Source organism: Thermobia domestica, chromosome 12, assembly GCF_964235325.1.
Source record: "Thermobia domestica chromosome 12, izTheDome1.hap1.1, whole genome shotgun sequence".
NCBI lineage: Eukaryota > Metazoa > Arthropoda > Insecta > Zygentoma > Lepismatidae > Thermobia > Thermobia domestica.
Window position 1 is genome coordinate 28047924 of NC_137465.1, and position 16582 is coordinate 28064505.

The 16582-nt window shown below is 36.0% G+C and overlaps 1 protein-coding gene across 7 annotated transcripts in view; it reads left to right on the top strand.

Moving 5' to 3' along the window:
* Positions 1 to 16582, top strand: part of ash1 (histone-lysine N-methyltransferase ash1) — a 261636-nt gene that overhangs the window by 214648 nt on the left and 30406 nt on the right. For all 7 annotated transcript variants that reach the window (XM_081733560.1, XM_081733563.1, XM_081733564.1 and 4 more), the window contains 2 exons: positions 262 to 422; positions 1395 to 1700. In XM_081733560.1, the coding sequence (XP_081589686.1) occupies positions 262 to 422; positions 1395 to 1700 (467 nt within the window). The remainder of the gene's footprint in view (positions 1 to 261; positions 423 to 1394; positions 1701 to 16582) is intronic.

Sequence of the window (16582 nt, forward strand, 5' to 3'; positions counted from 1 at the left end):
TATATAATTTGTTTACTGTTATGGCATTGCAAAACGAAACATATACTGTTTTTATTCTCACATTTGCATGATTTATAATTTCCTGATTTAAAATATAATTCACCGGCGTTCAGCTATAGGTGACAGTTATCTGCATTATTAAAGAATTTATGTTTTTGTTTTTGTGAACGTGAGGTTTCTTTTTGCACTTGCATGTTTAAAACTATGATTTTTATCCTTGGTGCGATTTTTTTAATAATAATAATTAATGTTCAATTTCAGGGAGATTCGTAAATCATTCCTGTGAACCTAATTGTGAGATGCAAAAGTGGAGTGTTAATGGTCTGTTTAGGATGGCGTTGTTCGCTCTTAGAGATATCGAACCGCAGGAAGAACTGGCGTATGACTACAACTTTTCGTTATTCAATCCAGCAGAGGGACAGGTAAATTCACTAGATTACATAGAAATACTTGTACTTTACTTTCATAACGCTGGATTTGCTTGCTTTCAATAAATTATGAAGACTAATTTCTGTTATGCGTATTATTTTTTTTTTTTTTTAATTTATATACAACAATTTATGTAGAAGAAAGTGTAATAAGTGTAATCAGGTGGTGTTTGCCACTAGTCCTCCCTTAGACGGAGAACATTACAGTAGAACTCACTATAGGAGCGAATTCATGTTGCACCGTCATTCGAATATTCAACAATAAGAATACTCTTTGTTTGAATTGCGGTTCTGTTTCGCTTTCTTTTATCATTGAAATCCTGAGATTTCACTTCGAAGACTTTGAATCATGCTCAGAGACCCAACTTTTTGCGTCCCAGTAATGACCTTCGGCATGAAGATCGAGCATGAAGTCAGAAACCTGGGCAGTTAACTTTTCATGTATACAATGCATGTTCAGATCATGCGACAATTTTCTGCACTGTTCCTTATGATATTGTTCCAGCATTCTCCTTATGGGTCTGTGATCTCTCATCTTCAAGTAAATGTTCTAGCTTCAGCTCCCTTGAAGGTGTCGTCCTCAGGTAATGCACACATCACTCAAAATACGTCATCTGGCTCGTATCCTAATTTTCATATGCACGTTTTGCAGTTTAAAAGTCTATGCTCTAGTTCCATGTCTACAGTGAAACCTTAAATGTAAAGATACATGTGGACACATGCAAGTGTGTTGTGCACTCAGACTGTCCACACAGCGAATACATTAAATTAAGGTATTTATTTAATAGCTAATTGTAGGATATTTTGGAGAAACAAATTGTAAATCAAATCTTTGAGAGATCTTAAAATATGGAAAGGAATACGATGTAAAAATCTGTTGATATAAGTCTTCTCCATTAGTCAGGAAAACAACTTCCAAGTATCTTAATATACTGTTTGTTAATGTTTAAATCGTTATTTTTTCAGCCGTGCAAGTGTGGTAGTTCTAAATGCCGTGGTGTAATTGGAGGTAAATCTCAAAGACTGATTAATGGCTCAGCAGCGAAAGAAGAGAAAGCAGAGAAGAAAATGATGGGGCGTCCAAGGAAAAACTTAAGAAAAATGAATGTTAAACAGCAGCAACAGCCTCCTCAGCCTCAGCAGAAGAAGAAACCGGAAGGAATTCAAGGACTTAATAAACATTTCCATCTGACACCCATCAAGCCCATGTCACATCAGCAGCGATGCTTTGCACAAACTCATCATTGTTTCTTGCTTAGGAATCTAGAAAAGGTTAGTATTTCATTAAAGATTTAGATAGAAAACACGAGATATAATGCTAAGGCACATGATATTCTAAAGAATACACGAGATATAATGCTAAGGCACATGATATTCTAAAGAATGTTGAAGGGGAAATTAAAGTTAAACTTTATCATTCTGTAACTCGTTGGCTTCTTTCATTGTCAGTGCATGTCTCATCCATCTCCATGGCTATATACTTAAATTGGAATTTATATTGAAATTTAATGTTTCGTGTTACTTTTACATTAATACATTTAATAGGCAGCTGTCAATGAAGCTTCTGTATGATGTTTATACATAAACAAAGATTAATCAGATTTTATTTTGTTTTATTTATTGTGCCTATTTAAAGGCATTTTCGAATTGACACACTTAATTCTTTTTTTTTTCACCTCAACCATAGGTTGGCTGACAACATGGAAATTTTAAAACTTCTCTCTCCTTTGGGAGAGCTGTTTTATTCTTTGATAAGGTCTTTTCTTTCTAACTGCATCTACATTATTATTTTACATTAGTATAATAATAATATTTGGGTTTTGTTTTCCATTAGTAATTAAGAATGTAATTTGGGAATGTACTTTAAAAAGTGTTGACCTACGAGGTGTGTTAGAAAAGTAATGAGACTGATTTTCTTGTAACGATTTTTTTTGAGGGGGTGGGTACAAATCAAGATTGTTCCCTTCAAAATAGTACTCTCGAGCACGAACACTGTGATGGAGGCGTTATTTTTCATTTTTCGTAGCAGTCCTGAAAGGCTTTTCATCCCATCAATTACGTTTTTCCGAATATTATCCAAAGTACCAAAATGGCACCCTTGCAAGTGATTTTTTAGCAAGAAGAATAAATAAATCTCAGAGAGTAATGATATACTCTTTTGTGCCAAAAATTCATTGGTGGGTATTGCCGTGAGACATGATTCCAATAGAATCATTTTGTCATGCCTAAATCCTATATTAAAAGTCGATGGATCAGGTCACTGAGACTCACTACTGATCATGCCCACCGTTAATCGACGATCTGACCTCATAACAAACTTCACTTTTTTCACATTGTCATCTGTTTTTGAGGTTGGTCTTCCACTTGTACTCGGCCTTCTGATAAGAACTTGTGCCCTGGATAGGGACGGACAGTCTCAACAATCGTGTAGTAACTGGAGTAAGTTCAAACCTATACTGAGTCAATGGTAAGGATTAATTGTCGTATGAAGATGAAAGCAGCACTGCTGTTGGTTTGTGCAGTGTTGCCAGTCTCATTACTTTTAACCATCTCGTATATATGAATGTTTGATAAATCCCCGGCCTGACAGAAAAAGATAATTTTTGAGCAAAATTGTTTGGTATGAGAGCTTCTTGAACGTATAGAGTGCATTTCAAAACTTACACAGTACTAGTTACTATGTGTTCCTGTAGTGCTGATCAATTTTACTGCTCGTCGATATTTCTGGTATAATATACGAATGCCCTTCTTCAGGATATTTTATAAGCTAAATTGTGAAGATAAGCAGATCACATTCTAATGTGTAGCACGTAAGTAACAATAACCAATATGTAAGGGCCAAAGTATTTCGGTATTTCACCAAATTACGAAAGTTCTTATATCTACTTCCTATTTTTATATATGACTAGACATAATATTGGTTTCTTCTTTGATAACGAGACAGTAGTCATGTTAGTTTGTGTCCATATAGTTCATGCAAGAAATTTTGTTCATAACTATCGTATAATATGCTAAGATGTTTAAGTTGTTTACGCAGTTATATGTCATATAGAAAATAAGTTTTACACACCTTATTGACGTAAGGAATATGTAGAACTTTTTTATTTTCTGTATCATGTGGTACTTTTTAATACAGATAAAGTCAGGTACTATTTTCGTTAAGCATAACAAACAGCACCCATTTTTATGTGCCGTGGAATTCCCATTCCTTCTTGGTGTTATTTCAGAAACTAATCCTGTTGATGTTATCTACCAGACACTTAAGTGAAGAACATTGGCTTCTAAAGATTTTTACATATTGTTCAGCTTAGTTCTTTTGCAAGAAAACACTAACACCAAAGTCATTGTTGAAACTATTTGAGATAACCCTCCCTCCCCCACCTCCTTCGCCACACACACACTAGCCCTAAAAACCTGAGATTACACTTGTACACCTTGTCTCAAAAAGGTTGAGCGTATTCTTTATTGGTGTTTTGAGGCAAAAAATTTCTAAGTCCAGCTTCGGGTATCTTCGGGAAAAAGTAAGCCAGGTTCGAACCTCCAAGCCAGCCTTTGCAATCGGGAAAAAGTTTGCAGATGTGTTTTTCTTCTTTTCAATATAATAAGACTTGTTACCAAGTGTTTAAAAAAGCAACATTGATTGAAATACTTAATGATACAATATTTCGAAACTTTTTTTTTTAATGTCAGCACATGCTTGTTTGTCATTTAGCTCTCCATACGTAATGGGACATTTAAATACGTTAAAGAATCTTTCCATATGTAAAAGAATGCTCAAAGTTAAGAAATAGAATATAATTATCGCCTGAGTACTAAAATAAAAGTCAAAGTAGAATAGAAACAGCGTTTGTAATGGATATGAATATCATAATTATCTTGAGATCCGTTATACATCGCTAGAAGCATAGTTCTGGAAGTCCTTGTGCTAGCTCATTGGTAAGCTGTCGGATTTCAAATCATAAGGTTGTGAGTTCGAATCCCGTCTAGGTTCACCTTTTTTTAAAATTATATTTTCCGCAATGCATGAAAAATTATATAAAATAATTACATTAGAATACATAAGTTGTGTATATATAACATAATCATTGCAGAACATAGTAATTATTATGTTTAAAATATAACATCTGAGATAATTTTCACAGTAGGTCGGTATTATATATGAGGATGTAAATACAAGTTAGGAAAATCATTTAATAGCAATAAATAAGTTATGTAGTGTATTTATTTGCATCTATTTGTCATACAGATGTAACTTCTCAATATTCTCATTACAGCATGTCATTTACATTCGTGAAATACAATATATTCCTACGGATATAGAAAGTGTATAAACAGAGTATCCAAAGTCGTATCCTGCTTCAAGACACATAACTTTTCCCGATCCCCTTAACGTCACGGGAAGAAACACAAATTCTCTTTAGAACGGAATGTCGTTACTTAGAGTCTCATTCCCATGGGCGGCGATTAGGGGGGGCAAAGGGAGGCAGTTGCCCCCGCACTTTTTTGAAGTAACCAATTAATGTATATAGTTTCATTTGGAAATGTAACGATTTTGTATGTGTTACTGATTAATAGGAAAAAATGCTGCCATATAATATTTGCTGTTGCGTGAATACGTATTGGTTGTCTTCCCGTGGAGTAAAGAAAGCTACAGTAATTGCGTTTTAATCGCCACAGAAAATAACCCCAAAAAATAACCTATTGGAGCACAATTTCAGCATACTTTCATTTCTTCTTACAAGGGCTCGATATGTTAGTGAGCCGCTTTGAAGCTAATCGAAAGAACATTATGCAAAAAAGTAGGGCCTATTTCACAAGTTATTCTTTAATTGCACAAAAATTGACAGTTCCTAAAATGTCTTTTCTCCTTTCTAAAGTAAGGAATATCGATTAAAAAGAGCGTGATAAGAAACAACTTCTACCTTTTCCATTGTTTTGTAGTGTAATATACGAGTGAAGTGTTGTGTTTAAGGATGTACGAGTGTATATACAATAAAATTTAGTAAATTGAACATAATTCTAGGTTTTAAGTTTATTTTGTATAACTGAAGTGTGGATTGATTCTAAGTATTGTTGTGTTTTGATGTGTTCCAAGAAAGTGAAAACTGCACCTAATGGCAACGAACATATTTCAAGAAGTTGCAAAAGCAAATATTTCTTTAAATGTCGTAGCATATGCTTGTAGTATTTACTGCCTTTCATTTTCTAAGAGTAATAACATACATTTAATAGCATGTGTGGAATTAAATATTAAGTTTTTCATTAATCCTCAGTTTCAATATAACTTTTGCAAAACAAGCATCATTATTCATTACAATGATTAATATTATCCTTTCTATTTATTTGTTTTGCAAATTTATTAAATAATCTGATCATACAATTTTCCGGACAGAATTTTAAGATGTTCATGAGCAAGAAATCAAATCTCTTCTTACACTTTCGTTGTTTAAGAGTACAAAGGGCTAGTATCTACTTGCGTTGTTCTTCTCAATTTACTTAATAAACTATTATATACGATATACGGTATTTTAACTGAAAATATAGTATCCTGTTAGTTATACAACCTTTCGTCAAACAAAATGTTAGAAACAACCAGGAAAACTAACATTTATATACAAATATTCAGATCGTCTTGCCCCCTCACTTTTAACGTCCAACCGCCGCCACTGCTCATTCCAATACGTTGAATATGCTTTTGTATATTCATCTCTCTCTCTCTCTCTCTCTCTCTCTTTCGCTTTGTTTATGTGTGTGTGTGTGTGTGTGTTGCGGAATATCCCAAGTTGAATACAACATTTGCCAAGTATATGAGCATCATTGTCATCGAATACCAGAAATTGAAAGTCGTGTTTCTTCGGGTTGGGTTTGCGTGTTCATGTTAGCTCACTGGTAGAGTACTGACTTGCCAATAAAGAGGTCTTGAGTTCAAAGCCTACAGCTAATTATCATTCTTTTGTTAGTAGGATTGCACAGAAATCGGATACAAGGAGTGGTTTACTTCTAGAAATATTTTCAGAAGCGTTTAGGTAGCCCTGAAAAGGGCTGTTTTCGGGAGTTAAGGCGGGGACATTAATATTGTGTCCAAGACCCTTCTGAATTTATTACACGCTCCATTCTTCTGGGCATGGAATCTATTACATGGGTGACAAATCTATCTCCTTCCCCTACCTCCAGCCATGCTTCGGAAACAAGATGCCACAGGTCATCCTGAGTTCTTGGTGGATCTGCCTCAGGACAACTTTCCCTTAGAGTACGCTTCACTTCTGCCCACATATTTTCCATGAGATTGAGGTCTGCTCCACGAGCGGCCAGTCGATTAAATCAATCTCAGGGTGCCCTGCGAACCATTCCTGAATCACACGGGAAGTATGTATTGGCGACTGGTATTGCTGGAACTGAATTACACCATCAGGCTGAAATACCCGTACAGATAGCACCATGATATTACTGATAATGTCTAAGTACTGAGCATTGTCCAGATGTCCTTCAATTCTATGAAGCTGTCCTGCTCCGCGACTGGAAATCCAACCCCAACATAAAATAGATACATGGCCACTGCGATTGCAAGCAGCCACATATCCATGGTCATATCGGGTGCCTCTCGGACGATACACAAAACGGCGTCCCTCCTTTGATGTTGTGAATATGGATTCATCTGAGAAAACTACGTTTTCCCAATTGAGGCCCACATTCGCCTGTGCAAACGCGAGACGGTAAATTTTGTGGTCGTCTGAGAGTTTTTCCTCCACGGCAGCAACACGGCCACGTAACCCAGCATGACGAAGTCTTCGCAGAGCTGTATGCTTACTACTAGGAAAGAGAGAAACTTCCCTTAGCTGTCTAGACGTCCTTAGTGGTTCTAACCGGGCTTCGTTTACTAATCTCGCATCTTGGGCTTCGGTTGACACATGCGGACGACCAGGAGATCGTAAATTATCAGTCTGACCTGTAGCGCCATATTTCCGAATCCATCGCCTTCCTGTAGAGGCCGGGACACCTACTCGCCTGCTAGCTGCAGTTGCAGAATAACCTTCCAACTCCCATAAAGTAATTACTGCTGTACGTCTATCCATAGTTACCAATGTTCTGAGCTGTGAGAAGGAAGCAATAGGTAAAAGCTAGTACCTGACGTGTGATTGGTTACTTGCACGACACGCCTATTGTGGGGAACAGCGTTGCCAGATCTAGCATAATGATGCTAGATCTAGCATAATTTGCATGTCTCTAGCATCTAGCATCTTGCTTTTAGCATCCTGCCCAAATCTAGCACAATTTCAGCAAGTTTATCAAAAAGCCGTAAAACCTGGAGATGAGAAAGAAGTTGGTCGTGGGAAGAAAAAGAACGGCAGAAATGTATCCTCTTCCATTGATTCATACAGTCGGTAAACCATACAGGCAGTCTTATTTTCCGAAGTAAGTTCGAAACGTCTTTGGGCTATTTTGTGGCTCCACCCAGGGTTTTCTAATCCTTTAACTCCGAGGCATGGGCGGAGCTATGGGGGCCATTCTCCCCCCAACTTTTTGACAACGTCACCATCTTTATTTCTGACTTTGATCATATTTATTCCTGAAATGACAGCTCCGAGACCGACCAAAAATCTGCCGCCCCCCCCCCCCCCCAGCAGACGATTCCCAACTCCGCTTATGCTGCGAAGTAATTTTCTTTCAAAATATGTAAACAAAAACATTGCATTCATTTATACGATATATACGCCATTGAGTCTGGCAACGACTGCATTAATTTAGTTGAGTTAAAATTTTGGTGCGTGAAGTATTGAGTTCTATCCATGCATTCTTGCTCTCTGTGTATTTTAAGTTACGTTATCGTATCTCAACTTCGTTTTTTTTAAACTCCTGAATTAGTAATTATGAGGATTTAGCATAATTTGACCGAATCTAGCATAAGTTCGATCAGGTTTTGGAATAATTCCGAGCTGTGAGTCTGGCAACGCTAATGGGGAACGACTTGGTCAACGACTCGCGAAAGAAATCTGAAAATGGTGCGCCGTAATAATGATATCAAAAACAGTTTTTATAAAGGAATATTAATACATACGAAAAGCTGTTTAAAGAATGAATTGTTATACTGACTTTACACGTATAAAAACATATACCATATACCAAACAGATTGAGCGATATGATGATAGCTGTTTTGAGACAAACTTTTTCGAAGTCCAACTTCGGGTATCTTCGGAAAACAGTAAACTAAAGCTGCTGGTTCGAACCTCCAAAGCCAACCTTAGTAATCGGGAAACGATGTACAGATATGTTTTTCCTTCTGTTAAATATAATAAGACATGTTGAAATGGTATTAAGTGTAGAAAAAAGTAACATTGAAATACTTAATGATACAATATTTCGAGACTATGTATTCCCACTCTCGTTTCATCATTGTGATTTCCATACGGAAAAGAGCATTTACGTATGAGCTCAGTTATATTTCAGAAGCAGCTTCCGAAAAGCGGTCATGTTAGCTCAGTGGTACACCACCGAGCGTTTAAATCGTGAGTTCGATACCCGTTCAGGTGAAATTCTTTTATGATATTCTACTTTCCTCAATGCATGAAAATTATGTAAAATAGTTACATTACAATTCATCAGTTGTATATATCAGTTGAATATATATATTCATATCATCAGTTGTATATATCAGTTGAATATATATATTCATATCATCAGTTGTATATATCAGTTGAATATATATATTCATATCATTTCACGACATAAGTAATTCTTATCTTTAAAATATAACATCTGAGGTATTGACAGAACGTCGGTGTGTTATGTGTGAATATTGAATACAAATTTAAAAAATCGTGTAATAGCAATAAATAAGTTATGTAATGTATTTATTTGCAGCTACTTTCATCGCAGATAACTTCTCAATATTCGCATTACAGCATTTAGGTAGAACATATCGAAAATCGGATCGTGGTCCAAGACAAAAAAACTAGCTAGCCCCAAACTGTCACGTAAGAAATTCGCGAATCGCAAAAGTAAAGTGAAGAGATTGAGAGCGGTAATTCCTTAATCGCTCTCTCTCAACTCTCTCTTATCTGCATTTATACACATAAAAGTGTATGTATGTATGTTCCAACATAACTCATGTATGCCTAGAGCAGGGTTTCTCAACCTGGAAGTCGCGGCCCCTAGGGGATCGCGAATATAGGCGGAAGAGATAAATATAGTTAGAATCTAATACCAGAAATTATTTTTAAATATTAGTTTTAATTTTGTTCTGATAGGCATACTTTTATTTTTTATACACACTGTAAAGAACAATAAAAAATAAGTCTACTGAACATTATCAAAGGGTGTAGAATTCATGTTACTATTCGGTTCAAAGTATCTTGTCGTCGCGAATTCTGTCGAGAAATTTGAAGCTTAAAATATACAAAACGATAATCATGCCTGTTGTTCTGTATGGTTGCGAAACATGGTCGCTTAATCTGAGGGAAGAACATAGACTGAAAGTATTTGAGAACAAGATCCTTAGACGAATATTCGGACCCAGGAGGAACGGGAATGGGGAACGGAAACTTCATAACGAGGAACTACATAATTTATACGGTTTACTCAACATTGTTAGGGTCGTCAAGTCTAGAAGGCTTAGGTGGGCAGGTCATGTAGCTAGAATGGAAGCAAGTAGAAACGCTTTAAAAATTTTGACTGGAAGATCAATCGGAAAACGACCATTAGGAAGACCTAGGCGCAGATGGGAGGACAATATTAAGATGGATCTCGCTGAGATAAGAATACAAAGTAGAAACTGGATCCAATTGGCTAAGGATAGAAGTCAGTGTAGAGCTTTTGTGAACGCGGCATTGAACCTCCGGGTTCCATAGGCCATAGAGTTAGTTAGTTAGTAGAGTTGTTTAAAAATGAATTTAAATCAAAGAGGTATGATATAAAACTAATAAGAACTGTATATAGAAATACTAGAAAAATACACATGCAACAAAACCTGAACATTGAAGTACAATTAAAATTAAAACCTAATGAAACACCTAAGCATGGTGTAATTTCACTAGTGCAGCAATGTCCGGTTCAATCTTCATGACGAACATTATCAAGCCATTTTCAACTGATAAGCGATTTCTTATCTTTGTTTTAATGTTTACCATAAAAAAAAAAAAAACACTTTCGCACAAGTACGATATAGCAAATGGAATTATTACTTTTAAAGCAGCAATGCCCAGACCAGGATATTCTTCTCTCCTCATCAGGCAGAACTTGTCCAAGTCTTCGTTACAAAAAACCAGTTGCAAAGACTTGTCGCATGATCATTCTATTATTTGGTCAAGAAGTTGTGGGCTTAGATCGGATACGTTAATGGCCTCTTCAATGAAGGAGTTTAACATCCATCTTGAACCAGCACCTTCGTCGTTGGGAATATAGATATTACAGTTACTGTATCCACTGTCAGTGCCGGGCGCCGAAAAAAGGGGCCACACATTTCGGAGGAAGTGTGTTACTCATGTTAGGAAAGTGCATGTGCACATGTGTAAAATAGAAGGAAAAACGTAACAAAATGTGCTCAAAATTAAGGAAAGGGAGGGTTTATTTTGAAAATGTTATTGAGCTTCGTGCCAACCATGGTGGCGCTTCGTAGCTAGTCTGTCGACGTCACTCATATATACGATGACATCGTACTATACTCTCGCCCCGGGCGCTGATTTTCCATGGCACTGTTCACTATAAACAAAAAAATGGATTCTACTATTATAGAAATAGGTATGTTAAAAATCCCACACAAGCTTATTATAAAACAAATTATAAAAGGGTCGCTGGCAAGAGCGTGTGATAAAAGGGGATCGTGATAGGAATTAGATTGAGAACCACTGGCCTAGAGTAATTTTAACCACATTTCTTATGGTTTCAAAAAGAGTGCTGTCGGGTTACCTATGGTGAATGGGAGGGGGATACATATAAAAGATTGCTAGAAAATGATCGATATTAGATTCATAGTTTTCGGGGTCGCTTAGATAAATAGTGAGACTTTCAATTTCGCTTAACTCCGATTAAGCTCTCATTAGTAGGGATGGGCACGAAGGATTTTTCTTTGAAACTAGACTCGACTCGAAACAGACATCTTTGAGGTCTACTCTTGGACTCGGCGCGAAAAATATCTTCCAACTCGACTCGGATTAGAGTCAAGTCGAACCAAAACGAGCCAAATCCTGTGTGTAGTCCTACCTAGACAATACATAGACAATAATTATTCTATCATCAATTATACTACTATTACTACAAATAATAATAATAATAATAATAATAATAATAATAATAATAATAATAATAATAATAATAATAATAATTATGACAACACCGTGTACAAACATGAACAATAGATGGTTAGTAAAGGAATACTAAAAGCTAGTTGACTGCCGACGTCGGTAGTCATGAACTCTACAAGGCAAAGACATCGTTCATTACCCTAAGCTGTAAGCGTCAGTGGACTACAGATGATCAACTATTGACCTCTCGCCAGAAATTGGTGGCCCCGCAGCGACGATCCGTGATGGCCCAAGTTCCATTTTGAAAACTTTACTACCAGCAGCAGAGACGCGATGAAACGCCAACGAACCACAAAATTACTCTCCCAAAATATGTCAAAATGCCTATATGTGTGATTTGTTTATATTTAGGTGAATCAAAAAAAAAACACAAAACAAATACCCGGGGTGGACGCAAACTATCAATATTACGATTACTAGGCACGTGTTCTTCTGACTTCCCCACGGAAACGATCATAAAAAGCTTGCTTGTTGAAGGATAAATCATTGACGTCTTAATTTAGCCAATCAGACAAACCCCTACATCTCGAGTTCTAGAAGGTGATACCGTGAACCATTTCAGATTTTTTGCTTCCTGGTGGAGTACTATCCATGAGCAAAATTTGAGCATAATAACCGACATGCATATTCGGTGCCTCTTATCTTTAGTACAATTTTAACCAGAGATGGTGTGGGTCAATGAAAATTTGATCCACGACCCATCATGACCCACTATCACCCACCACCCAAATGCCCCATTGGCCCACTCTGATCCATCAACCATCGTGATCCACTCTGACCCACCACCAACTATGAACCACTCTGAACCATTGTGACCAACTCCGACCCACCAAAATCCATCGACATCAACTCTGACCGATGGCCCACGTCCTCCTCTCCATCAGGGGCGGATCCAGGGGGGGCGATCGGGGCGATCGCCCCCCCAGAAGAGGAAACTTTCTTATTTTACATATATAAATAAAACCCATCCCAAAGTTTGAAGCCCTTAAAAGTAGCAGTATGACAACCCACCGCCCCTCCCAGAAGTCGGTCCTGGATCCGCCCCTGCTCTCCATTTACTAAAGAGGTTACACTTGTAATAAAACAAGACTGTGAAATTATCACTTATCGGAGTTTGAATTTCTACCGTTAATGGCTCAAGCACCTCTCTGTTACAATACTGGTGGGTCTGACCTTTACGATATTGTATAATGGCAAAGTGTTTCTCATCTTCCAAATTAAAATGAATTTAAATTTATCATATATAATTATTTCTTTGTTGCCTTACAGACACATTTCAGTAGAAAATAGGGTGAAGTTTGAAAGTTTCAAATCAAGGAAAAGTAGACCAACGTAAAAAAAAAAAAAAAAAAAAAAAAAAGAGAGAGAGAGTGAAACTAATTTTCTATATAATTAAGCACGCCGTACTAATTGAAAATGCCCATGTAATTAAGTTTAGACTACAAATTTTATGGCCATTTTTCTCTAACTTTATGGCTTGATTGCCTTATGCTCGGAACGCTCCATATATTAAACACCAGCTTCAGCAATTATAAAATAGAAAGCAGTGGGTATAAAATTCAAAAAGAACTTTAGTTTGCATTACTCAATCTGTTTCTCAACTAATATCAATCGTTTTCGATTATTTTTACAAATCAACCCACTACCAATTTCCAATATATAGAAAATGCACCCCCGTCCCCCCGCTCATAAAAGATAATTTAAAAAATGCCAGGACATATTCTCTTTATTTTTAATAAAGAGTTATATGCTGAATTTCAGCTCTCAGTTGAACGGCTTGTGAGATACTAAATTTTTCGCAAAAATTCGGACTTCTACTACCCCTAAGGATATGTATTATAATGAAAGTGACACGCGTATGATAACTTCCCAGTTGGGATTGGAGCCTGATTATATACCAAACGTCAATTCATTTGACTTTGCAATTTGACCGTGATGATTACGCAGACATAGTTACTTTCAATTTTTTATGATGCATATCCTTATTTCATATGTTACAGATGATTCAAAAATATTTTTTCAAGCAGTTAGCTCCTCTAGAATCTCACAGGCTGCATCCCAAAATCCAACTCCTACTATCCTATGACAATCCAAAAGTGACTGAACTTTTTTTTATTAGGAACAAATGACAAAAGAAAAATGGAGATCTTGAAAGTAAAATGTAGAAAAGCTCGGTGCCCCCAATAACTACATATTTCTCCACCCCTTCATCCCGAACTTAAAAATAAAACTTAATTCGAATATGGTTAATTAGTGAATTTATCACAGTTAAATTCCACTCACTACATGCTACAGCTACAACTATGTAACAAAAAATAACAACTGTGAAACATGTTCTGAATTACTATTAGATTTCTTACGCTATTATTAAACATATTAGAATAGTAAAAGAGGATTGTTCGTGAAATAGTATATTTGCTCTTGATTTATAACTTTTTCATACGGAAAAAATTAAAATATTGTTCAAGTTTTAAACTTTGCACTCTGCAAATATGTTGCCCTCTAGGCAATGGGACTAATGTGAAATATGGACTAATGTGGACTAATGGGAAATGCTGCACTGTTAGCGGCGCTGAAAACTTACGATTCGATTCTAATATCGAATGATTTCGATATCTTTATGTCGCTACGTAACCACCCTGGGTGCTAATGGAAGCTTAATTGGACTTGAATTGAAAGTAGAACTATTCACCTAAGCGACCACGAAACTATAGATTCGATACTAATATCGACCCGTTTCTAGCATTTTTGATATGTATCCCGACAGTACTCTTTTTCCAGACTGTAAGAAATATAGTTAAAATTGCTCTAGATATATCAGAATTATGTTGAAATACACACATAAATCCACTTTTATATTCTGTATAAATAGAGAGTGAGCGAGCGAGCGAGCGAGCGAGAGAGGCCGACTCAAGGCATCACCACCTCCACATTGCAAAAGCATATATCAGGAATTGAATTGAAAATCTATGTAAAGACTTTCTGCTGTGGCATGCTTCATAAGGACAATTCCAGTCTGCTCACGTGACCTTTGGGGTTCATGAATTTTTTTTGCGAGCGTTCCGACTTTGGATTCTCTGTTTATACCTTCTGTTTATGCATCGAATAACTTTTCAAGAACATAAATGACATTCTGTATTATGAATGTTGAGGATTACCCTCTATATGACAAATAGCTGCAAATAAATACACTACATGATTTATTTATTGCTATTGAACGAGTTTCTTAACTTGTATTTACATCCTCATATATAATACCGACCTACTGTGAAAATTATCTCAGATGTTATATTTAAAACATAATAATTACTATGTTCTGCAATGATTATGTTATATATACACAACTTATGTATTCTAATGTAATTATTTTATATAATTTTTCATGCATTGCGGAAAATATAATTTAAAAAAAAGGATTAGCCTAGACGGGATTCGAACCCTTAACCTTATGATTTGAAATCCGACAGCTTACCAATGAGCTACCACAACCTTCTAGCGAGGCATAACGGATCTCAAGATAATTATGACATTCATATCCATTACAAACGCTTTTTCTGTTCTACTTTGACTTTTATTTTAGTACTCAGGCGATAATTATGTTCTATTTCTTAACTTTGAGCATTCTTTTACATATGGAAAGATTCCTTAACGTATTTAAATGTTCCATTACGTATGGAGAGCTAAATGACAAACAAGCATGTGCTAACATTAAAAAAAAAAAAAGGTTTCGAAATATTGTATCATTAAGTATTTCAATCAATGTTGCTTTTTTAAACACTTGGTAACAAGTCTTATTATATTTAAAAGAAGAAAAACACATCTGCAAACTTTTTCCCGATTGCAAAGGCTGGCTTGGAGGTTCGAACCTGGCTTACTTTTTCCCGAAGATACCCGAAGCTGGACTTAGAAAATTATTGCCTCAAAACACCAGTAAAGAATGCGCTCAACCTTTTTGAGACAAGGTGTACATAAATAGAGCAATATAAAAGGCATCTATTTACGCACACACACACACACACACACACGCACTATTTGCAAGTGAATAATGGGTTAAAAATCTTTATAAGCCGGTGTTCTTCCAGTTAGTGTCCAGCAAATGATAGCTACATGATTGGTTGTTGAAATAATAACAAGAAAGTAAAAATGAAAAGAATAATCCAGGGCACATAAAAAAAAAAGTTACTGGTGTTAATATTATGTAATATATATCTCAATTAGTTTTAATTCGATTTTCATTCCTTTATATCAATGTTTCTCAAACTTTTTTTTCTTAAACTAGCTGAACCTTCGCTCTCTACACAGCGAATCATTCACATATGAGCATGAATCTCTTTGTCATTCCTCACAACATCTGAACATGTCCTTTCACAGACACAAGTGAAAGACGTCTTGATAAAAATCGGTAAAGGGTATCATAAAGGGGAAATTTTTTCAATATCTCGCACCGTTTGCAAGATTTGAGTCTACTTGCGGTTGGAGTTCCTAATTCATGTTTGATTAGTGTTTTCTTTCTTCTTGCGTGTAGTGTGTAATAAGCAAGTATATTACATACACAATTAATTATAATGTCAGTAATATGTGGTGGTTATTGGGCAAAACACTCCAAGTAATAAAGATTCATCTTAGACTGGAGAAATGGTTATCCTTCATTTTTCATTATCATTTGGACATGAAACAAACGCCAGAGAGATATGCTAACCCCGTATACAAATGTGTAGTGTTGGAATGTATAACTTGTACAATATTATGCTTTTTTAAAAAATTTCAACACTTCCAGTGTCTCCTAAAAAATGTAATAAAGAAATAACAGTCATTTTTTTTAATATTCAACTAGAACTGAGCAATCTACATAAAAT